This window comes from Rattus rattus, chromosome 11, assembly GCF_011064425.1.
Source record: "Rattus rattus isolate New Zealand chromosome 11, Rrattus_CSIRO_v1, whole genome shotgun sequence".
NCBI classification, from domain to species: Eukaryota; Metazoa; Chordata; class Mammalia; order Rodentia; family Muridae; genus Rattus; species Rattus rattus.
The window spans coordinates 7251874-7277419 of record NC_046164.1 but is presented as its reverse complement, the minus strand read 5'-3'; the positions used below and the strand labels follow the sequence as shown (position 1 = coordinate 7277419).

At 45.6% G+C, this 25546-nt stretch overlaps 1 protein-coding gene across 3 annotated transcripts in view; it reads left to right on the top strand.

Moving 5' to 3' along the window:
- The first annotated feature begins 642 nt into the window (after positions 1 to 642).
- Positions 643 to 25546, top strand: part of Bmp2k (BMP2 inducible kinase) — a 95819-nt gene continuing 70915 nt past the window's right edge. For 2 of the 3 annotated variants that reach the window (XM_032916966.1, XM_032916964.1), the window contains exon 1: positions 643 to 1045. In XM_032916966.1, coding sequence (XP_032772857.1) covers positions 877 to 1045 — 169 coding nt within the window. In that variant the 5' untranslated portion in view covers positions 643 to 876. The remainder of the gene's footprint in view (positions 1046 to 25546) is intronic. The other variant, XM_032916965.1, reaches the window with a different exon arrangement.

The following is a 25546-nucleotide window of genomic DNA, read 5'->3' as shown; positions in this document are numbered from 1 at the left end:
GCTCTCCCAAGTAATTCTTAAACCGCAGAACGCTTCCGAGAGCAAACATCCGGTACAGTGCGAGGACACCTGGGCTTTGCAAGTCGCCCCGTGGGAACCTGCGAGCTTCGCGCTGCTCCACCGCCCACGCTCCAGGGTGCCTGGAAAACCGATTCTCTCGGTAGAGTATGGAAAACTGGCTGAGACTCGAAGCAGGCAGCTTCCGACAGTGGAGCAAGCTGCTGGCCGCATTTAAGGACCCCAGAGCGACATACACAATTCCAGCCCCAGCAGCCCCGCTGACCCGCGTGGGGACCACTTCCTAGTAACCCGGACCCCAGACTTCACTCCTAGCCCCAGCCCCCACGGAGATGTGCCCGTTCCTCCTCCACGTGACACGGGCCGGAACCGTCACTTCCGGCGGCGCGGACAGCGCGCTTGCGCGCGGCGCCCGGCTCTGCAAGCGGTTGGCACCGGCGCCGCACCCCCCAACAGCCGCAAGAGGCGGGCGGCCTTGGTGTGAGCCCGGCGCGGACGAGCTGCGGTCTCCAGGGCGCGCAGGCCGGGACCCAGCGCCACGCCCACCTCGGCCGGCCTCCCTCTTCCCGGGCCGCTCGCGCCCCGCGCGCCAGGCCCCCGCCCGCCCCGGCCCCGCCCTCCCCGCTGGCTCTGCGGGCGCCGGGCGCTGCAGCGGGCGGCCGGGGCTGCGCGCTCGGGACGCGCGGAATGTGAGGCGCGGCGAGCCGCTGCGCACCGACGCTCGCGCGCGCGAAGGGCGGCGACCCCTCACAGACGGTCGGCCGCGCCCCGCGCTCCGCTGCGCGCCGCGCGGGTCGGGCTCTCGCCCCTCGCGCGCCCTCGTGCCCTCCTGGTGCCCTCCAGCGCGCCGGCGGGACCATGAAGAAGTTCTCTCGGATGCCCAAGTCGGAGGGCAGCGGCGGCGGGGCGGCGGCTGGCGGGGCCGCGGGCTCCGGGCTCAGCGGCGGCTTCGGAAGCTCGTCCATGGGGGTCCGGGTGTTCGCCGTCGGCCGCTATCAGGTCACCCTGGAGGAGTCGCTGGCCGAAGGTAGGGGCGCGGCGGGAGGCAGGTGAGGGAGGCCGGGGTGTGGCGGCGGCTGCGGGGCCGGCTCGGCGGCTAGAGAGTGGCTCCGGCGTGAAGCCGTTGGCAGCTCCGGTGCGGGCACGGTTGCCTGCTTAGGAGTTTGAAATCGTTCTCTGTTCTTCCTGGCGCGAGGAAAGAAATAGAAGACGTCCCAGTAAGTGATGTGGTGTCATGATTGGACCCGTGACTCATTAGAGGGTCAGATGGAGCAGTGCTGGGACACTGCTTTGCCAGCTGGGGCTCTGGCGGGTGTCCTGCGTTGCTTCGGGTCTGAGCTTCCCGGACACCCAGGGCAGTGGACACCGCTGGGGTTTGTTTGCTAAAAATCAAAACAAACAGGACTCCCAAACCTCTGTATAGGGCTGTATGTATGTAGGTGTGTGTGTGTGTGTGTGTGTGTGTGTGTGTGTGTGTGTGTGTGTGTGTGTGTGTGTGTGTTTGTGTGTATTTTGGCACGGTTTTCCAAGTTCAGTTAAGTGGCTGTTTGCGGGTGGCGTGGGGGAGTAAACTTGAAGTACATTTTTCTTCGTTGTTTAGAATCTTCTCTGCACAAGGTCCTGTTTTTGTCCTCTCTGTGTGTCATTTTGTTAGTACTTTAACAGGCAAAGTGGAACAGTTTAACTTTCCCCTGTGAGGCTTTTGGTGGCTCTTTTTATTGTCTGAGGGAGGTTATGACAGCATGTAAAAGCATAGTTACGAAAAACAAAGTTTACTCCGTGTTTAAAAAAACGCTTGACTTTAGTTTTGTATAATTGGCTTGGAGAAAATGCTTTCTGATTTCTTATTGCATGCCTTGACCTCTGAAGTTCTGAATGCAGAATCTTAAGAAAAAAAAAAACCATAAGAAATATTTCTTGTTGGTATGTAAGTGACTTTTAAAAAGCAGATCAAGAAAACAGAAACTGTAGGGAGACGTCCTGATATTCCGTGTTGACACGGTTTGAAAACTGGACAGATTCCACTTGTAGTTTTGACATTCCACGCACAATAGGAATCAGCACAAGAAAAAACTGAGGGGCTTCTGTCTATAAAATAAAGGAAAAGCAGACTTACATTATCAGGGGTGTGTCTTGGTTTTGTAGGCCATTGTTTAGAATAATCCCCCTTTCTGAACCTTTGGTGAAGTAGAGGGAGAGATTCAGAGTGTCTGAATGGTTTTGATGGGATTGCTCCATTGTAAACATCGCTAGCAATTGATTCCACACGAATTTCAGGTGTGGGTTAAGTCGGGTAGGTGTTGAGCGTTGGTGGCTGTTAACGTACGCACTATACTTTCAGTCGGTTAGTAGTCCACTGAAGTGTAGCTTGAATAGTGGTAGCCCTTCTCACTGAGTTTCAGATCTTTTAGTAGTGAGAAAAGTACTAACATCTCATCAGTAGACTGTAAATCTTAACACAGCTCTTGATATATTACCCCACACTCAGTAACCAAGCCCTGAAATCACTGTTAGAGAGAGAGAGTGTGTGTGTGTGTGTATAAGAGTGTAAGTGTGTGTGTGTGTGTGTGTGTGTGTGTGTGTGTGTGTATACACGTGCACACCTGCCAACATGAATGCAGGCCCATACCACCAGACTCTTCACCTTTTAGAATTTTGAGGCAGAGTCCTGCTAAAGTTACCAGGCAAGCCTTGAATTTTCCATCTTCTGCTTCAGCTTTTCCGTGCTGGGATTTCAGGCAGGTCGTTACCAACATGCGTGGCTTGCGCTGACTTTTGCTTTAAGTGTTTATGTCTGGTATTTGTTTTGTGTACCTGTTTGTGTGCCTGTGGGTGCATGCACGTGTACGCCTGTGTAAACTTCCGTGCAAAGCAGTAAGTGTCTTCCTCAGTTGCTTTCCACCTTAGTTTTTGAGACATTGCACTCAGAGCTCATCCATCTGGCTAGGCTGGCCAGTGAATCCAGGGATCCACCTGTTCTCTTTGTCTGCTAGCATCTGGGGTTTACAGAAGAAGGCTACAACAAGCTCAGCTTTTACATGGAAATTGGGGATCTGAATTTAGGTCCTGACGATTGTTTGGCAAGCACTTTACCTTTTGGTTTCTGCCTCATTAAAATTTATTTCATTAATTGCTGGGTGTGGCGGTATTCTCCTGTAAGACCAGGCAAGTGGATCTCTGTGGGTTCAAGGCCAGAACATAACAAGTTCTAAGACAGCAGGGCTACAAATAGAGACCAGGACTCAAAAACAAAGAAAACCAAAAATCCGAAACTACCTACTGACTTGGTTTGAATGAGTGATCGGGTGGTAGGAGGAAGCGAAGGCAGAAGGAACTTTTATGAAAGACGGAATTTCCTGTGTTTACGTCCTGGCTCCTGGGGCCAGGTTTAAGTCTCCAGAAGCAGGGCCTACCTCGGCTTCTTTCCAATGTGCTGGTCTTCCCTTTCTAGAACACACATTGAAGTACTACTCACTCTATTTCTCGTCAGCCTGCAGGCTAGGCCTAAGTCTGGTCCACATGTAAGTATGATTAGTCAATAATCGACAGGCATGCTTGTCACCTGAGGTGAGCGCGTATGAGAGGCGTTGCATTCAGAGTGACCTTGTTGTTTCAGTATACCACTCACTGTCTTACTCTGTGTAATTGGCTGTGTTCTACAAGTTGGAATGAATACTGACTTGCTTAGCAAATACTGAATCATTGCTTCCAGGAGAAGTGGCAGGGCTAGATAGAAGCCTTGCTTCCCAGCATCCTCGTTGGCTGATTTATATATGTGCCTGTCCTATGTGCATTTGCATTTAAAGACACCTTATTTGGTGTCTGTTATTGATTGATTAGCATGTCATAGCTCTAGCTCAGGCCAAAATGAAGATTATCTAACACGTTTTCTGTGTAGGAAAACCAGAACCTTTCTTGCACTTGTGTGCTCTAGCTTGGCTGTGCTTAGGAGCCTTTTCAAACACAGAGCTCACCCATGAAAAGCAAGTGAGGGAAGATTACACTGCACACGACCTGGGAAGGACCCTTGCTGACAGTGTGAGAGCTAAAATAGGGACATGCAAGTCGAGAGGTCCAGTTTTCCGCCCATTTGTATACCTGTAAGTGACCATCAAAGTGGCAAGATTAGGGACCTGGGGACTTTTAGCAAGTTGACAACGTGACAAAGACAGAGTGCTGAAATGATGACCAACTCTTGTCATACACACGTGTGCCTGGATTTGTGAAGCATGTTGGCTACAATTAGAGCGCTTCCAGGGGCATACTTCTGGATGTACCAAAGCGTTGGTGTAGTTTTCTCTGTGAAACACTTTACGTAACTGTCTTTCTAGTCAAGCACGCGTATGCTTGAAAATGTTTGGAAGTTCCCCCCCACCATGTCCCTTTCAGTTTCTACTGAAAGCTTTTAGGACTGATGCTGTAGTGAGGCATTTTCTTGTGTTTTCTAAAAACAACAACAACAACAACAACAAAAACAAAACAACTCAGTTTCAGGAGTTGAACTAATCCTGACTTGGAGCTTTCAAATGAAGCAGAATCACCTGCCCATGTTAGCCTGAAACACAACATGCACTTGTCAAGCAGAAATAACTCAAGAGTAGCCTTTCAGCTTTTATTAAAAGCTAGGACTGGTTTGCTGTTCATCTGTGCATCCAAAAGAAGGGTTTTAATGCTAGTGTAGGGAGCAGGGACTGAACTGCTTGTTCAGTTTTGTTTGCAAACAGGGTCTCATGTAGCTCTGGCTGGCCTGGAAACTTGCTGAGTCCCAAAACTTGCCAGCTCTTCCCGGAAGTGTGAGCGCTTGCCACACACTATGCTCAAGAGGTTGGTTCCTGCTGATGGTTATTTTTTCCGTGTACATATTTAGTGTACAGAATGGCCTTAAAGGGGATGTCAAGAGGAGAGCATGGATGATGGACTGAGCTAATTCATCTTGAGGTTCCCTGGGCCGAATAGGAATGGCACTGAGAGCGTGGTGAGGGTCATCCCTACCTATGGTTATGGGTGTGGTTGTGCCGCTCTCAGTAATCGGAGCACTACAGAATTCTGTAACTGTAACTTAGAAGTCTTCTACGCATTAACTGCGTGTGTGGAGTCTAAGCTGAATGGTAACTGCTCCTCGTCGTTAACTTCATAGGAAAGCAGTAACGCGTATACACTTAAGTTTGCAGTAAAGTCGGTAGGCAGTGACGGATTTAAGTACCTTACCTGGAAGAAATCATCTTTGGCTACCCAGTGACGTAAGTTAGTTACCAAGAGAGGACGGGAAGGATAGAGGGGAGAGGTCACAGAAATGTCAATGATTGTTGTGTCCCACGTTTGTATTAAGCACTGCTCATGTAAGGAATACAGCCCTTCCCTAGCTCAGTAGAGACTGCGGCGTAATGCGGTGGACAAGTGTTAGCGAAGTAGAAATCTCTTGGTTAAAGTGGTTGAAAGTGAAGAGAACGCATATGGCCTTAGAACCGTTGAGTTTAGGGAGGAAGTGTTAGCTAGTGAGGCATGGAGGAGGGAGGGCTGTTGTTCAGTGGAGAGGGAGCAGTCCCGGTGTGATGAAGACGGTCTCCAGGAGCTGGAAAGTGCTCAGAGCAGTGCACCATGAGATGGCTCTTGTTGAGGAGGGTCATGTGGACCATGATGACGGGTCCTGTTGGAGACAGCTCCAAGGCGGTGGTGGTGGTGAGGTACTGGGCTTTGCACCGCAGGCTGAGTTTGTGTTTTATCCAAAATGTAACAGGCAGATACTGAATAATTTAAAATGGTAACTAATTTTCCTACAGTCCTACAGATTGCTAGATAGAAAATGGTTGAGAAATGTGTAAACTAAAAGGACTAAAAATGACAGAGTGGAGATTGGATTGTTACAGTATTCAAATGTAAGGGCCTTGGAGGGCTGTTCAGGAGGTGAGGGGCGCCAACATTGACTTGCTTATGCTGCCCTTGGATGAAGGTAGCATTTGCCAAGTTAGGTACAGGACAGATTTGGAGGAACTAACAAGCAGTTCTAGAATTGTTGAGTTGAGGTATCTGACAGGACATGCTTAGTGGAACTTGGGCGTTGGGTCTGAAGCTCAGCGGTGCCATCTGGGCATCCAAATCAGGACTTACTGTTAGGGTACAGTTTTTAAGGGAAGCACGAGGAGCCCATGGATGGACTCCTGTAGAACACTGGTCTAAAAACCAAAAACAGTATTTAAAAAGTATTTTTTTTTGTTGATTGCGTGTGTGTGGTCGCACATGTGGAGGTCAGAGGACAGCTTGTAGAACTCAGTTCTTCCACCATCTTGGCTCCAGGAGGAAACTCAGGTCCCCAGGCTTGTCAGTAAGCTATCTGCTGAGCCGTCTTGCCAGCACCTGATCTTAAAACATTTGATTTCACCAAAGTTATTAGAGGACATGATGAAATGCAGAATTTGGGGCTGCTTCTTGATTCTCAGTGTGTATGTCTGGCCAGGGCCCTGATACCATTGCTGCAGCATCTGGAGCCACTCATTAGACAAGTGTGGATTTGATACCTGGGAACCTGGGCTGTTTCAAGAAGGGGAGTGGCGCTGTGCTTGCTTGATCCATTTCTGGGCCTGGCGGGCACAGCCGTTGAGACTCCGCAAACCACCTTTACAGTTTCACCCCTGGACTCTGCTCTAGCCTCAGTGTGCTCTGTTTCCTGTTATTCTGTGAGTCACACTTGTGCTTGCCTGTCCCTTACTTTGTGTAATCCCTGCTCCTAACTAATGGTTATGATAGCTGTTTCCTTCCTCTGGACACTTGTGGCCATTTGCTTTCTCCTGTCCTGCCGCATTCAGTCTTTTGTTTTGAATGTAATCGTGTTAGCCCTTAAAAGCACTAAGGTAGTTAATTATTGTCGGCCTCTTACCTCCCCTAGGAGCTAGCAAACTTTGGGGAACTAGAAAGAGTCAGTCAGTCTCTCTCTCTCTCTCTCTCTCTCTCTCTCTCTCTCTCTCTCTCTCTCTCTCCCCCAAGTGCAGGGATCAAAGGCATCTGGCTAGAAAGACTCTTAATTGGGGCTGTATTTACAAGTTCCTGTACTCGTCCATGGCCATTCAACTATGATAATGTTTGACTTTTAAAAATAAATGTATTTTATTTTCTTTATGATTATTGTAGACGTGAGAACGCTGGTGCATGCACAGCACCTGTGTAGAGGTCCAAGTGGCAACCTTTGGGAACTGGTTTTCTCTTTCTTTAGGGACCTTGAAGACTTAGGTCTTCTGGGCAGGTGCTTTTACCCACTGAGGGAGCTCACAGCCCTGGTTTCTATTTCAAGCCACATGTTTTTAATATAATTAAAGACCTAATTTGCAAGTTGAAAAGTACCAATAAAGGGCTCTTTATTGGACCATCAAAATCTTTTACTTGGGCCAGGGGACCCTGCATTTTTACTTTTGTGAAGGTAAACTAATTCGGAGTGTCATTTCACTTAAGCTTTCTAAATTCAAGACTAGCCCAGCGGTCTGTGCAGTCACCTCACTCTGTTGACATGGTTTTCCTTAGTCTACAGAGGTGGCTTTTAAAAAGGGAAAGCACAGGAGAGGAAAGCATAGAGAAAGACATCCTGTGAGATAGTTTTATGATGTGCCTGCGAGTCCAGAGGAGGCTAATTCTCTAGTCTCCTGGATCCCTGGCTCCTGTCCTTTTGTGCATACCCAGTAATTACAGTTGTTTTCTTCTGTGTTGAGTTAAATTCTTAGGAAACGTTACCTCTCCTGAAACATGGATTTAGTGTTTGAGAAGATTGAAAATGGAATCGCGTGACATATCCAGCAGCCAGAGGCCAATCAGTGTGGGCAGAGCTCAGAGTCAGGTTTAGCTTTAAACTTTTTTAGTGAAAGCCTACCCCAGCATTGTGATAGCATGTTCTCAGAAGAGCCCCACATGTATCCCCTGTCAGTTGGCACATGAATGCCCTGGCATCACTCTCTCAGGCCACCTAGTCTCTAGGACTGTGAGAAATGAATGCTTTGTTTATATCCCAGCTTCTCAGACTGTGGGTCACCACCCCATGGGTTATGTAACAGTGTGGGGGTGTGTGTGAAGAGTTTTGGCTACAGTGAAAGGTTTCTGAATGACCAGAGAGTAAAAATTAATTGAAAACCCAACAGGTAAAGCCTCTGTCCGAGGTGATGTGGGTGGGTAGCTCCTCTGAAATCTGGGTTCTGAGCACAGAGCGCTCACACCTTTCCTGCTGCACGCTGTTTAACCAACAAACCCCAACAAACACTGCCCGAAACATCTCGGATCAGTTGGAGAGTTGACTTAGGAGCTGCAGTGCTTTTACTGAACACACTTCTCTGCTTTTCTAGAAACACAGCGCTTTAATTACAGAAAAACAGAGGTGTAATATTTTCCTGTTGTTATTCCTCATATCAAATTAGTTTATGTTTGGATTGTATCACATTAGATTAGAATGTTTAGAAATTATTTGAATTGTTGGTTTGGCTTTTGTAAAAATAAAAATATTTAGTGAATTTTGGCTTAGGTCCACTGCAGACCTTCTGACAATTTCTGAAATGTCTCTAAACTCGTGCTTGCCATTTTGTACTATTATATGAGACAGTGCTCTCAGCATCAACGATTACAAAGTAAAAAATCAATCAGCTGAAAAACACTGAAAAATACTCTGTGTTCTGTCTGCAGAGTCAAATGTTTAGCCAAGATCTAATTCCTTTACGTATAAACAAGTGAGGACATTCATCTCATTCGTATAGACATTTGCTTTTATTTTATTAAATGGGAAGCTGTGTGCCACAGGCCCCTTTACATCTCTGTATAACTTGTTGTCAGTGAAGCTTGATTGGAAATCTGTTCTGCATCCTGACTACCTCAGGCTGTGTCAGTTTGTCAGGCAGAGGAAGGGGCTTAGGGGCTTGTGGGTGGGCAGGGCTTCAGAAGCCCTAGCCGGTCATCACCCAGCATGTGGTGTTCTGACCTGATTGGCAGGCACTTCTGCTTTGCTTACCTTGTATTGTTACGTTTGCCTGGAGTACAGATGCCTGTTGTTGTGTCTCTGCCTCTTGTGGATATTGGGTATTGTAGGAGGCATTCGTTAATACAGTTTCTTGTGCTTGTCTTTGTTTGCTCCCGACACCTGTCTCGCCCTTTGGTACCAGGTGTGGCAGCTGTTTCTCACGTGATAGCATTTCCTCGGTTTGGTCTGTTCCAAGAAAAGACTTTATTTTAAAATGCAGCTCATTTAGGATCTGGCTTGTAGTCATGTGTTACCTTCACATGTTGTACTCACAGTAGGCATTCAGTGTACTTGTAAAGGCGTGGGTATTTGACTTCCACAGTGACCAGCAGGTCTTGTAAACATTACGGTGAGCGGATAGACTCCTAGTTGACATGGCTGCCTGCCCCTGATGGTTTACAACTGACAGTTGTTCCCCTGCCTCTGCCTCCATTCCTTCATACAGAGTTCGCACACTGCCACTGAGCCCCAGCCCCCGGCCCTGCTTTTATGTCCATTGGTAGAAACTGAAATAGGAAGGAACTGAGAGGTTTAACACTATCTAGGTGGACAGAAACACTGTGTGAGATTGGGTCCTGAATTTTGGGCTTTTTTTTTTCCTCCCCCCTGTTTACATGTCTAGTTAGTTTTTGATTTCTGGGCTTTTATTTAGGTGTGGCTTTCAAAATGTTCTTGCTTGAGGTCCCTTGACTGGTGTCACTCCACTAAAGAAAGTTATTACTGTGGAGTAGCGAGGAGCTGGGTGGTTCCGACTGGATGATGTGTAACTCTGCTTACAGCAGAACCCTCTTGGGTGGGGGTTAGTACCTGGGCTTACTAGGATGGGTGGCTGAGAGGCAAGCCATCAGGAGGAAGGGGACACCTTTTGAGGCTCTCCTCCAGCTTTGAACTCCTAACGGGAGCAGGCCACATTGGAATTGCTTAGCTCTATGTAGATCTTGACATTGCTTTCCGATTAGAACATTTGTAGTCTTAACACAAGGTCAGGGGAACAGCCATGTTATATACGGTTTAGTTCATAGCACACAGCACATCATCATATCCTGACATTCTTCCATACTTGATTTCTAAGAGGAAGAGTTCTGACACCCTCCCCTTTCCTGCCTAAATGCTATAGTCACTTGTTTTCTGAGGAGCTTGTTGGCCAGACCTTTGTTAGGACTGGCTTGGACTTTTACACACTTAACTGTCTTCTTGTGAATGGGGTCGTCATTAGGCTAGATTTTACTGTTCACTCTGGAATCATTAAGATATTCATACTAAAATCGTTAAACAAAATAGTGTAATATTTTACAACTGAATCCTGCGAAGTGTTTCCCTAGGAAGTGTGATCTTCTGTGGTGACCCACTTTCATTCTGTGGCCTGCATCATAGACTCTGCTGCCGGATGCTGGTTACTGTCCTGTCCTTGGTGTAGGGAAAGTGATGGTGTGGATATAACCGGTAGGGTGCGTACTTTTTTTTTTTTCAGAATTAGGGTAAATACATGTGTTCATCTGTGCATAAATTTTTGATGGTATCTTCTGTGATGTGTAAATTTATAAGATAGCTAATTGCAGGAATGTGGATATCAAATGTTTTGTTTCTGATATATATATATATATATATATATATATATCCATAAATCAAAATTATTTATATATATGGTGGATCAAAATTAGGAGTGTAGTAAGTTCCACATTTTATTAGTACAGTGCTGTGGTTAATTGATCCAACCTACCCAGTTCAAATCTTCACAAATAGTCAAAGGGATTGATATTAATCAATAAAGGTTTTTAAAAACCTTTTATCAAAATCCTATTTATATATTCCAAGTGAGAAACTTCAGAATCTCAACCCTAATGAGTGGTTTTTATTTCTGACTTAGTAAAGGCAGTGCCATAGTTTCATTTTTGTGCTGATTCTTCATGGGAAGAATGGAAGGGAGAGGAGCCTTGGCTCATGGTATCAGCAGACGGTCAGACAGCCTGTGGCCCCTGACTTTGTTTCTGGGCCTGGCCAGACATAGCCGTTCATCTCAGAGACAAGACACAGAGGGGTGTGGGACCACAGGCAGCCTCCTAGGCACAACCCCAGGCTCACTTCTACTGTAGACAGGCCCAGCTCCTAGTATTTCACCTCCCAAGAATTTGTTGAGTTGTGTGACTATAGTTCAGTTTATTAACCCATGGATGATGTCAGAGCCCATGATTCAGTCACTCCTCAGTGACTTCCAGCTGGGTCACGCCTTTGACATGAGTCTTTCTCTTTCTTTTCTTTCTCTCTCTCTTGTTTTTAAGGTGCTTCTTATTCATACTTGAACACTTTATCTTTTTTTTTAATCTTATTTCAATGGTAATTTTTGAACCTATGCAAGTAACCTAGATGTATGGTAGCTCACGGGAGCCTGTACTTAAGAGGGTGGTCAGAATTAAGAGGAGGATTGCTCAGAATTTTATTATGAGATCCTGCCTTTAAGAGAAAAAACGAGTAGAAGACAACCCTCCCAGGTCTGGGTTTTCCTTTCCTTTCCTTTCCTTTCCTTTCCTTTCCTTTCCTTTCCTTTCCTTTCCTTTCCTTTCCTTTCCTTTCCTTTCCTTTCCTTTCCTCCCCCTCCCTCCCCTCCCTCCTCCTCCCTTCCTTCCTTCCTTCCTTCTTTTCTTTCTTTAAAAAGATTTACACAGTCATGTATTTTATGTATGTGAATGCCATAGTTTCATTTTTGTGCTGATTCTTCATGGGAAGAATGGAAGAATTCTTCAGACACGTCAGAAGAGGGAATCAGATTCCATTACAGATGGCTGTGAGCCGTCTTGGGGTTGCTGAGTTGAACTCAGGATCTCAGTCAGTGCTCCTAACCACTGAGCCATCTCTCCAGGGTTTTGTTTCTTTTACTATGTGTTTGTGATAGTTTATCCAAAGATGTAAGAAGCACGTGTGTGAACTTTCAGTTGTTCAAAATTGGATTTTTATGAATCTCATGAATTTCTAGAACAAGAAACTTGGATGTATATGTGGACAGTTTATTTGTTTTTGCATCCCAGCACTGCTGGTTGCTGAAATGCTGCAGACATCACAGAAAGTTAACATTGCTGTGACAGACGGCCCAAGAGGACAACCTAACACAGACTTATTTTAGCCACGGCTTCTGGGACAACAAGAAGACAAATAGCAAGGAGTGTGTGGCACAGCAGAGCAGATCACCTCGTGCCAGAGAGAAGGGGGAGCAGAGACTGGGTAGCCTTTAGAGAGAAGGGGAGCAGAGACTGGGTAGCCTTTAGAGAGAAGGGGAGCAGAGACTGGGTATAGCCTTTAGAGAGAAGGGGGAGCAGAGACTGGGTATAGCCTTTAGAGAGAAGGGGGAGCAGAGACTGGGTAGCCTTTAGAGAGAAGGGGGAGCAGAGACTGGGTAGCCTTTAGAGAGAAGGGGGAGCAGAGACTGGGTATAGCCTTTAGAGAGAAGGGGGAGCAGAGACTGGGTAGAGAGAGGGGGGGGAGCAGAGACTGGGTAGCCTTTAGAGAGAAGGGGGAGCAGAGACTGGGTATAGCCTTTAGAGAGAAGGGGAGCAGAGACTGGGTATAGCCTTTAGAGAGAAGGGGAGCAGAGACTGGGTAGCCTTTAGAGAGAAGGGGAGCAGAGACTGGGTAGCCTTTAGAGAGAAGGGGAGCAGAGAAGGGGGCAGAGATAGCCTTTAGAGAGAAGGGGAGCAGAGACTGGGCAGCCTTTAGAGAGAAGGGGAGCTTTAGAGAGAAGGGGTAGCCTTTTAGAGAGAAGGGGAGCAGAGACTGGGCATAGCCTTTAGAGAGAAGGGGAGCAGAGACTGGGTAGCCTTTGAGAGAAGGGGAGAGAAGGGGAGCAGAGACTGGGCATAGCCTTTAGAGAGAAGGGGGAGCAGAGACTGGGTAGCCTTTAGAGAGAAGGGGAGCAGAGACAGAGAGAAGGGCATAGCCTTTAGAGAGAAGGGGAGCAGAGACTGGGCAGCCTTTAGAGAGAAGGGGAGCAGAGACTGGGTAGCCTTTAGAGAGAAGGGGGGAGCAGAGACTGGCATAGCCTTTAGAGAGAAGGGGAGCAGAGACTGGGGTAGCCTTTTAGAGAGAAGGGGGGGGAGCAGAGACTGGGCATAGCCCAGACTGTAGCCTTTTTAGAGAGAAGGGGAGCAGAGACTGGGCATAGCCTTTTAGAGAGAAGGGGAGCAGAGGGGCATAGCCTTTTAGAGAGAGGGGGGAGCTGGGCAGCCTTTAGAGAGAGGGGGGCATAGCCTTTAGAGAGAAGGGGAGCAGAGACTGGGCAGCCTTTAGAGAGAAGGGGAGCAGAGACTGGGTAGCCTTTAGAGAGAAGGGGAGCAGAGACTGGGGATAGCCTTTAGAGAGAAGGGGAGCAGAGACTGGGTATAGCCTTTAGAGAGAAGGGGGAGCAGAGACTGGGTATAGCCTTTAAAAGCACACCTCCATAGGCCTGTCCTTCCAGCTAGGAATGGAGTATGAAACTTACCCAGGTGGGTGCATCCCATATTGAGACTGTAAGAGCCACTATGGATGATATGAAGTCAGGTTTATGGATGTCCACCTTTTGGAAAACTAGAAATAGGATTCGTGTCTGGTGTATAAAATCCTGAATTAACAAGAACATATCCATCTCCTTTTGAAAATGTTCTAAATATTGTGCTGAGTAGGATTAGTGTTGTTGGATTAACAATCTTTAGAAAAATGCTAGTGCTCCACCAGAGTTTTCACAATTGAACTGATTATTTAATTTTAGTTCCCTCATTTTTAACTACTGGAAGGGAAGTAGGTGATGGCTCCCAGAGTCACAGTGCTGGTGTTGGTTAGAGGGTAGACCCACCGTAGGTCTCATGGCTCTACCCTAATGTTTGTGCCTCGCATAGGCGCTGTGCACATACAGGACTTCTGATGAAGGCGGGCGGGGACTTGCATGTTGATGTCAGGAGGCTGGAGGACTTTGGGATCTCGGAGACAGCTAGAGTATTTATGACTGAGGAGTGTGGGGGTGCAATGCTCTTAAACATTTCTTCTTGAGTTTCAAAATTAAAGCTTGTTTATTCTTTTTGAAGATCATCAAATCAGGTGCTACAGCTTTTGAGGCAGTGGTTAATTTGGTAAGTTTAAGATGAGCTGACACCCAATTCCAGTGGGCTGGAGGGCCATAATGGCACAGAAGGCGTAGCAGCTGGGGAAGGGCGCCGAGAAATCACATCTAGGCTTTCCTGGTAGCAGGAGGGGGAGGGGGAGGGGGAGGGAGAAGGAGTACATGGAACACGCAGAAAGTAGGGTAAGGCTGTAAACTCTCACCCCGCCACCCCATCGATGTACTTGCTCCTAACAGGCTCTGTGACCTGAAATTCCTTACGTTTTCCAAACAGCACCAACAGCTAGGGGCCAAGGGGTCAATCACAGCAGCCTCTGGGGGACATTTCTCATTCCAGCCACCACACCCAGCTTCCTTTGAGTTAATCTGTTGTCTCTGGCTAGAGAAGTTCTGTCCTAAATGAGATAATGTAGTCATGAACCTTATGTAAGCCATGAAGAACTACACCGGTTTTGTCAGCTGGACTGAGCAAAGCAGTGCCTAGGGGTGCTTGCAGGGCTGGCAAGGGTGAGCAGGATCCGTCCTAAATGGGGTTCCCTGTCCCTCCCTTCAGCTGCTGAGAAGCACTAGTCTGTTTCTAGGAATCTGAGTAGACTTGGCACTTCCAGAAGTAGAAGCAGATAGCAGTTGTCCTTTCACGCCTGGCTTTCTTAACATCGTGTCTTCAGGACTAGACCCTGGTATAGTTTGCATCAGAATTTCATCCTTTTATCTTTACTTTTGAAAAAGGTAGGGAACGAGAATGATCAGCTTGGCTAAGCCTCTCAAGTGCTGGGATCACTGTTTGGTGTCTTCAAGCCAGCTCCCCATCCTCTTAAGACTGATGCTGCTCCATGTGCGTCTACATCACATCTGGGTTGTTTCTGCTTTGGGCTGCAGTTGCTGGATATATGTATATTGCTGTATGTATGTATGTATGTATGTATGTATGTATGTATGTATGTACGCATGCATGCATGCATGTGTGAATCCCTTGTACTGTTTTTTTGTTACATATTCTGTGCCTAGTTTTTGGAGGCACTCCATTCTGCTTTTCATAGTGTTCGTACTGTTTACAGTCCCGGCAGTACACAGGGATCCCAGCTTTTCAGCCTCCTTGTCTCTCCAGTACTCAGCCATAGTCTCTGCCTTCTATGAGCGTGTGCTAATGATATGTCATGGGTTTCATGTACGTTTTTCTAACCATTTGTGATTCTGAGCTTCTTTTCACTTCCTTACTGGCTGTGTGTTTCATATCATTAGACGACATGAGAAATGTGGATTTGCTTATACATGGTGAATAATTGAGAAAAAGCCTTCAGAATCCTGCCTTATAGAATACCATTTTTATTTGAAGGCATGGCTGACAAACTGGTTATGTATTTAGATTTGGGTATCTGGCAGCCAATTTTCTCAAGTGCTGAAGTGAATGTCATTTAGGGAAAACAACTGACAGGTGTTATTAATGCTGGAATTTGAACTTTCAAAAGACAATTATAACCCTGGAAATCGTGTATCTGCCATTATAATGCTGACAGCCTCATTACTGTAATGGCTGAGGAGACAGGTGATATTAACAAATGCAGTTTATACAACTGTATAACAGACCAGCTGCATAACTGGGGCCGGTATTTTCCAGCACACGATTTACAAAGCACACGATTAACACCCCAATATTAAATATAACAGTACAAAAAAATCAACGATAAGGTTTCAGATGCCACATTGCAACTGATCTTTAGCAGACAAATTGTTACATTTTTAACTGAGTAGTAAAGAATAACTATATATAATTTTCTAAGCAGACTATTAAAATATTCTTTACCTATATCTATGTGGAACTCAGTTTTCTTTATACACTTCATGCAGCCAAAATAATATTACAGATTTACATGTGTAGGCCTAACAGTAGTAAGAGCCTCTTTTTCTGCACTGCGTGTGGCAAAACTGTCCTGGGTTAGAGCCACTGGTTATTGCTGGCTAGTGTGGTCTAATATGTATGGTGTGCTTAAAACACAGGATTTTAAAGCTTTATTATGAAAAATGAAATATATATATATGCATGTTACATATATGTATGTGTGTGTATGTGTGTGAGCGTGGGTGTGTGTTGGTGCTAGGGATTGAACTCAGGGTCTCACATATGCTATATGTACTCTGTACCACATGCCTAGCTCCTAATGGTTTTATAATACTGGCTACATATTGAAAGAAGATTATTTTGTGTATATTCAGTCAAATGAAATGTATTATTAAAATTAATGTTACTAATTAATACTTTAAATGTAGCTGATAGAAACTTTAAAATTATATATGTCTTACATTGTGTTAGATCTATGCTGTTTATGGCTGACCTATTATGTATTGTTGGTCGTATGGACTATACACGTGGCAAATGATAATGCTTGTTTAGAGTCACAGAGACCTGTCTCTGGTTGTTGTTGTTGTTATTTGGTTAGAGGAGTGTGTGTATGTGTGTGTGTGTGTGTGTGTGTGTGTGTGTGTATGTATGTATGTAAGTATGTATGTTTGTTCTTAAACTGGCATGGGACCAAGGAATGTCTTTCCTTTATTTAATTCCTTTTGGTAATTTGTCACAGCAACCGAAAGGTGACTGACTCGGTCCATTAATTCTAAAAATGACTATGCTACTGTAGGAAAGAAAATGCAGGTAAACCTAGAGAAGACATTTTATGTGGGAAGGAGGTAAGCTGAAATATCTGACTCCATTCAAGCTCTGTGAGTGGGAGTTGTGAGGAGGATTCTGTCTGAGTGGCTGGCCTGCTGTAACTGCAGCCTTTGACACAGTGCTTCTTCTCAAACTCATGGCTGTACAGCTGACCTGGGCTTGCTAAACTGCCTCTCCCTAGTGTGGGCCTGGGGTTCTTGTTCCTAGCAAGAGCAAGGTCACTGCTTCTACTGTCACAGACTGTGTTGTCCTGTGAGTCCCCAAGGGTGACCCCTGTCTCCCCACAACAGACGTACTGTGAGCACCCACTTTGTTATGGCAGGAATCGTCAGTACAGAAAGGGTCTCCTGATCGCTGGGATGGATCAAGGTATGAGAAGCATATCCAGTAACTCCCAGCAACTCATTCTTCAGGTTCATCTAGGTCTTAAATCTCAAGAACAGTAATTCTGTATTTAGGGGGAGACTTTAGGTTTATTAAGGATTCTAGGTATTCCTTCAATGTTGGGAATTTGACCGATATTACATGAAAACTGTATAAATGAGGGAATTGCCATATTCACAGTATTGAGTATAGTTTTCTAGGAACACTTTTTTTCTCCTCCCACCCCAGTGTGTGTGTGTGTGTGTGTGTGTGTGTGTGTGTGTGTGTGGTAGCAGCTGGGTCTCACGCTTTAGCTCAGGCTGCTCTGGAACTGAGATCCCAGGTGTGAGTCACAGGCTCATCTTGTCTCTCTTTTTTTTTTTTTTTTAAAGATTTATTCATTTATTATATATAAGTACACTGTAACTGTAGCTGTCTTCAGACACACCAGAAGAGGGCATTGGATCTCTTTATAGATGGTTGTGAGCCACCATATGGTTGGTGGGATTTGAACTCAGGACCTCTGGAAGAGCAGTCAGTGCTCTTAACCACTGAGCCATCTCTCCAGCCCGTCTCTCTCCTTTTTAAATTCATTCAGTGAAATTTTCTTCATTACGTCCTGAGACTCCAGAAGCTTAGTAGCATATGCTTATATTGTGAATGGGTTAACCTTTCATCATTATAAACATCACATGACGACTCTGATCTTCGGGATATAGTTTGCCCTTGACTGGTTATGTGGTCTTCTTTAGGCCCAAGAATCAAAGATAAAATGACAGCCCCTGTCTAGGAATGTCTTGTCTGGATGTTTTTAATGGACTAGTTTCTCCAACTAGAGGGGACTCATGTTGGTAGAGAAAAATATTTAAGTCACAAAATGTGAAAGTTAACAGAATTGTATCATTTGGTGGAAGGAAACAAAGGAAGTTGGATGTCTTAGTCTCTCAGCTTTATAGCATGGGCTTTAAAGGTCACAGGCGATGACTCAGGAAGTAACTTTTAGGTTATAGGGGCAACTTTTTAAACTTAGTTTTATTTTCTTTGTCACATGCTCCTCCTGCCCGTCCTCTCCTAACCCAGACCCTGGCCACCATTCCTTTGTCTCTGAATTGACCTCTGTAAGGTCTCTATAATTGAAACCATGCTGTGTTTGTCTGTCAGGGCGGGCTTCTTTCACTTAAATGTGTTAAGGCTCACGGAAGGTTAAAATGTAACAATCCTGCCGTGGCACTTGTGAAACAGAGCACAAAGGAGTGACAGAGCAAAGCGAGTGTGCTGTACCAGAGCTAAGTCATTGTGAAAGCAGATGCCAGTGCTTGGGGAAGGAGGACTAGGCCTTGAAGGCCGCTGTGGCTATACGGCAAGCTTAAAGCTGGTACCGCCCTCCAACCTGTCTGTAAAGCAAGGAAGGGGTGAGAGCACATAGTGACAAGTTGGGAGGCTAATTCTTCTCCAGCTACTAAAGAAACTTTTTCCTTACCTCTTCTTCTTGAGATAATGTCTCACTCTGTAACCCCAGCTGACTTGGAACTTGCTGTGTAGACCTACACTGGCCTCACAGAGATCCTCCTCTTCCTTCTGTCCGAGTGCTGGCATTAAAAGCATGTGCTACCTCATAGGTTATGGGAATAGTTTATCAATGCTGGTAGCCATAGAAATCTACACCAGTGCTGAAGATGACTTGCTTTATGTCCTTTCTTGATTGGTAGAATAAAATAAGTTGTTTGATTATAGAATAATTTGCATAAGCTGACCATGCGTGTTCCTTCCCAAGGGTGACTTGTCAGCAGATAGTCTCTAAGCCTGCCACTTAAGAAGTTTTAGGGAAGTAACAGTGAATTCTATTACCCAAAACCTCCACAGAATTTCACTGTTTCAGAACGCATATGTGACTAATTGGGTTTTAAGGTAAAGTACCTGCCTTAGGTAGCCACACACGTCACTAAGATTCGTGTCTCCTAAGTCGAGTGGTACTGTATGTTTGGGTACTCAGTGCTTTGTAGACAAAAGTCCTCTCTGCTTGTGACACTTGGTTCTGTCCAGAATTTTAATTTTATCTTATTTTAGAAGTGCTGGGACTCAAATCCAGCCTACACATGTTAGGTAATCATTATACTTCCCAGCTGTACTCTGGTCCTGTCTGAAAGTTTAACTAAATTTAATCAAAGTGTTTCTATATGCCATGCTCACACAGATAAAAGAGGTCAGTGGTATTATCATTGTTTTATGTTGCAACATTTGCAGGAACGTCTAGTTGCCTAGAGAACTTCCCCATTCATTGTGACCCCCCCCCATCTACCCAGCAGTTGCTCTACCGTTCTGTTCTTGTCAGCCTAGCAGGGTCACATCCACTGACTGCCTCCCCTAGCTGCTCCCAAGTGTTAGTAGCATCTCAGGTGGAGGGGAGCCTTCTCACTCGCTCATCTCTCCTCCCCACACCATGCTGTAGTTTTGTCTGTCTTGAGCGTGGTCGTCTTGCTCATGCTCTGACAACTGCAGTGAGTTCACAGTGCAGCTTCCTGCTGTGTCCAGAAACAGTGTTTGTTTCCTAAGTCATCCACCACTTTGGCTCCCATGGTCTTCCTGCCCCCTCACCCACAGTGATCCTAGCCTTGGGATGAAGACTATGATAACAGATGGCCCACTTAGGGCTGAGCACTGTGCGCCTCTCATCCTCTGCATGCTGACCTGTGGGAGTCTCTGCTGATTGCTTTCTCCTGTGTGCAGAAGCTTCTTGGATGAGAGATGGGCAAGGCGCTGACCTGTGGGTACAGCCATAAGTTATTAGGAGTGCAATACTGTGTCAGCTTAGAGTGATGATAGCAGATTCCCCGTGGCCCATGCCCCATGCCCACCTAAGCACAGGCCCATTAACAGGAGGATTCCATCTCATGGAGTGGGCCTTAAATCCAGGCAGAAAGTGTTAGTTACTCCTACGAGATAGCGAGGCCAAAGGACTGGCGAGGAGCTGGACATTTGGTGGAAGGAAACAGGAAAGTGGATAGACTTGTTGAATGCCTTTCAGAAACCTAGCCCATCTTCTTCTTTTCTCTTTCCTGTGCTGGGGCAGGATTCCAGAGCTTAGTACTGGTTCGCTAACCTTTGAAAGCAGGTGAATAGACGGACGGTTTAAAGGTGGGGGCGAATACGTACAACTGGAGTGCTGAGAAGGCATCTGGTTCCATATTCCAATCCACTGCTATATGAATAGATTTCGTTGTATGTGGAAAGGAAGGGTAGCTAGCATCTCCTTTTGAGATTGTATTACAATCACAATGTTTCTCCCTTCTCGTCTCTCCCTCCAGACCCTCCCATACACCCCTGCTCACTTCCCTCAAGCCTCATGGCCTCTTTTTCATCAGTCAGCTCTGTGATTCATCAGAATCATGATTTAAACGCTGTTCTAATATTTTATTTGCATAGTGTCTGTAGCCGTTTATAGTCTTCATGATCATCTAAAGAATGCTGCTTTTGTCATTCCAGGCCGTGCCTCCCCTCCAGGGTCTGATGCATAGTATATAACTCCTTTCATTGGGAGAGATTTTCATGATGATATAATGTTGAATGTGTGTGTGTGTTTAAAATACAAGTTCGATCTCAGTATGACTGACTTTTAACAAAAGAGAACATTTAGCATTTTAAAGAATTTTAAAATATTTATTATCATGTTATTATTACTTATTTTTAGGTATGTGTGTGTGCATACATGTGGAGGCCAGAGAGGGCCTTGAATTTCATGGGTCCGGAGTTAGAGGCCCCTCATAGGTGCTGGGAACAAACGCTGCTCCTTTGTAGTAGGAAGTGTCTGAGCCACATCTCCAGCCACAGGGACTGGCTTTTCTATCAGAAGGGCAGGTTGTTTGTACGGCAGTGCTGGGCTGAACGTGCCTGTCAGAAGACTTTGACTAGTCTACCCAGATGATGATGTACTTTGATCAAACTGGTAAGCCACAAGTATGCTATCTGAGTGGGTACCAAAATACTGTTTTCTTAGCCAGATTCCCAAACGGCTCAGTGGTAGTGACAGATTTTTTGCTTGTTAACCCAGGTCAAACACAGACTTCCTCATTGATCTGTCCCTGCTGTCCGTGTTGTTGGAAAGCGGTGATGAGTGGGCTGGTTTCCCATCCCCAGTGGGGAGAGGACACATTTAGTCTGGAATACTAAGCACAGGAACTTGGGAGCAAATGTGCTCCACTCTGCCTGACAGAGCTGATAAATAGCAACTGGACAAGCTTTCTTTGTAAGGGAAGAGTTCTACAGATCGCTCCTTCAGTGCGGCGTTCAGTAACTCAAGGTAAAAGTATTTGAAACACTGTAGCGTGTGCTGTCTTCGGGCTCACACAGAATGGGTAAATATGTATGTGCTTTCCGAGCCAAGGCTGAGGTGTCAGGCCCTGCAGTGTCACAGATAGAGGCCGACGCTGATGCCTTGGCTCCAGCTGGCATTTTCCTTGGTATCCGTTTCTGAAGTTCTTACAGAAGAACAGAGAACTGTGCTCTCTTGGCACGGCTGGGATTGTTGAAGGGCCAGAGTAAGTGGGCGTGTTAGGGCCAGAGCCGTGATAAAGGGAGTAGCATATCCTGTTCACTGCACTTCGTGTCTTCTCCCACGTCAAGAATGTTGACTTTCTCTAGGACGGATGTGCAATTACCGAAATTACCGCACACCCTGTCCTCCTCAGGGATAGTCAGCACACGTTTTAGTGCTTTCTAGACTTGCTAGCCTCAGAATGGTGACTGGAATGTAGTTGTATGGAGTTAGTTAGTGTCCGACTAGCCCAGTTTCCATGCTGTAAATGAGTTTTGTTTCCTGGGATGGATTCGTGTTAATGCTTTGGGTTGGAATGGCTACCCTCCCCAGTCAGCTACAGTCTGAGGCAGTCAGGGTTAGCTTACTGGCTCATCCGTTAGAACAGCATGCAGTCCTACAGGAAACAGGAGCAGGAGTGCGAGGGAAAATAGAACTTTATTATAAGTTACACATTTAAAATAAAACCCAGCAAGGTTAACCATCGTAGCAGCACACTTCAGATCTCAATGCCATTATTCTAGTGCAAGAAATAATGCTAAATCACATTTTATTTTATATAAGGTTTTGGAGAGAATATATTATAAAACTTAGTATATAATGTTGACTTTTTTTTCTACAAAGAGTTTCATTTTTTTCTACATTAAGGGAAGTCCAAAATATTTTAAGATATACATGTGCATTTCATAGTGCTAATTAACTGATCTTTCTTTACCTTATACTGACATTTTACCAGTCTGTTTATCGTCTACTAATTCTCCATTCACAAACATAAGTCCTGAGAATTTATAGCTGTAGAGTCCTTGCTCTCTTGCCTTCTGTACAGTTACGATAACAAACTATGGAGAATGCTCAAACGTGAGGAAACTTGATGTTCTCACCACATTGGCTGACCTCTTAGTTGTAAGGGAAGCCTGTTTTTAAGGCATCTGAGTAAGAGACTGGAACATCCTCTTCCACCAGTTTTCTGTGGGTTCCCATGCTAAGGTGTTGTGCTGTATGAGGTACATGTGTATGTTCATATGGTTGTCATAGGTAACAGTGAGTTTATCACTATGAAATATCAGTGTCTTACTGACACCTCCTCCTCAGGGTCTTGACCTGTTATCTTCAGAACTTTCTCTTAATACCAAAGTAACTTTCCCGTTTGTTTCTTGGTTCTTCCAGCAGTGCTCCCTGGCTGTCTTCTCAGTCTTCCTTGCTTTGTTTGGTCTCTTGTCCTGATTACTTTGAAATGATGTGCTTTTCTTGTTTCACCACTAGTTAGCGGAGCCTGCTATGCCAGACTTGAGACTGTGAGATCCTGGGATGCTCTTCATTCATCACTCCTGCCCCTCCTGAGAGAGCAGGGTGCTCCTCTCAGCCTCATTCTATGGTTTCATTTCCTTCCACTCTTCTTCATTCTGTAAAGAAACCAGTCAACTCACTGCTTTGTGGTTTTGTTTTGTTTTGTTTGTTTGTTTGTTTATTTATTTATTTATTTATTTATTTATTTATTTATTTATAGGTAGGGTGTCACCTATATAGCCTTGGCTGGCCTTGAACTGGGAGTGGTCTTCTTGCTTCTGCCTCCCAAGTGCTAGGCTTACATGTGTGCAGTGCCATGTCCTATGGAACACATTGTCTAGGGTGGACGATGGTGAGCAGGGCTGGGGGGGGGGAGCAGGGCTGTGGGGTGGAGGGGAGCAGGGCTGTGGGGTGGGGTGGGGTGGGGGGGAGCAGGTGGGCAGGATGGTGAAGATAAAGCAGCCCAAGCCGTGTGCAGAAAAGAGCACTTGCACGTCTGAGCGCCTCAGAAGACAGACAGCTGCTGAGCATAGGGAGGACGGACCTTGTGCACTCCACATCACCACTGCCAGGAGCACTTCCTCTTTCACCAGCGCTGGGCACTGTGAATCACTGCTTCTGTCCTGGTCACAGGTCATCTTTGTTTCTCAGACTCCTTAGACTACCTGTACTGTTAGAACACTGCTTCAGACCCAAGCATCCACATTAGTTAGTCAGACAACATGTACGTAGTAAACCTTGTAAATGTGTCAAGCGGTGGACCATAGTTAGCCACAAGCGGATCGTTGAATTACTCATGAATCCTCAGTGCTGCAGCATGATTGAAACAAGACACGTAGACTGAGTACTTCACAGAAGACAACAATAAGTCCTCAGAAGGGAAAAAGTAAAGCAGGGCTTGATGGTCCCTGGAGCATCGTGCTGAGAGTCTGTTAGGGAGACTTAAAAAGTTAGATCTAGGTACTCGGAAAGGCAGGGGAGCTGAGAGGAGATGGGAAGAAAGGAGAAAAGTCCCAGGTGAGTGCATTCCAGGAGAACAAAAAGTGCGAAGTCCCTGACAAGGATATCTGGGGTGGAGGGCAGGGTGGGAGGGGTGGTGGTAGTGGGGGGGGGGGGGGGGGGGGGTAGGGGATGGAGGGAGCCAGAGGGGGGAGAGGGTGGGTTAGAGAGCAGAGCAGAGAAGCAGCCAGACACTGCAGTCTTCTGACTCAGAGAAGTTAAAGTCATTTCCCACTGTTTCTGACTTCCAGGAAATGGGAGCCACAGGAGGGGTATGAACACAGAGATGACATGTTGGCCCAGATTTTAATATGGGCCAAAGGGTGGAAAATCAAATGAATATAAACTTCAGCAGAAGCAGGAAAACCACCTGGAGACTGTGATGTCACTTTGCTAAAGGTGACAGTGATTTTGACTAAGGCAGTGAGGATTTTGGGAAATGGACTCATGCTGTATTCCAAGGGTGGAGCGTTAAGGCCTGAAAGATGAAAACCATAGAGAGAACAAATGCCCCAGCTGTGCAGGATCACAGCCGTGGACGTGGGAGGACTCAGACACCAGGTCAGAGCTGCACGGGTGCTCCAGTGGTAAGAGCAGTGAACGAAATCAGTGGGCTGAGGATGTCAGGTGTGGAGAGCGTAAGAGTGCAGCCCTTGAGATTAAGGTACACACACCCTTTCTTTCCTTTCTTGCTTATTCCTTGGGCTCATACTGGTGTAAAAAATACGAAATAGCATGTAAACTGTGTGCCTTTTATGTAACTTTGAATTTTAGTTCTTTTGATGGTCATGGTTTGAAGCACTTGAAGTTTTCAGGATGTATTTTATGACTATTCTTTTAAGATTTGTATGCATTTATTTATAGGGCTGGGGACTGAGCCCTGGGCCGTAATCTGTTCTACTATTGATCTACACCTCTACAGTTCCTTGTAGTTGGAGACAGCATCTTATGTACTCCAGGCTGGCTGCCACCTCCTTATTGCTGTGATTACTGATGTGTGCCAGTACGTCTGGCTTTTTAAAAATTTGTAATGTATTTATTTGGTACAGTGTGATATTTTGATAGTGTGTATAGTGTGAAGTTACTAAATCCACCAGCTTATTTGCCAGTTGTTTATGTGGGGATATTCTGAGCCCTCGATTTTAACACAGTGTCTTGACTTGTGTCATAAACATTGCAGACTGCAGGTCCTGCTGCTCTGTAGCCCGAGTTCATTCTAACTATTGAGCTGGAATCTACAGTGACTGGAGTAAGATTGCTTCTAATATCTATTGGAAAAAAGCAGAGCAATGAAGTCGAGCCTGAAAACAGGGTTTAAGAATTAACTGTGATGATCACGAGAAAGCATATTAAGTGGCCTCATACTGAAAAATCCCACAAAGTATGTGACCTACTTCATTTTGACCACCGAGGGCATTTTTGCTTCCAGGATGAAAGGAAAAACTTTTTGTATTTGAAATAATATCAACAATTGTCATATTGAAAGTACTTTTTCTAGGGAGGAACCAGAAAGCTGTTAAATAGCTTGTTATTATTAATGTTAAACATGGCTTATGGTAATGAACTTGTGTTCAGTTTCTGTAATTTGTACTCTCTAATAGGATATAG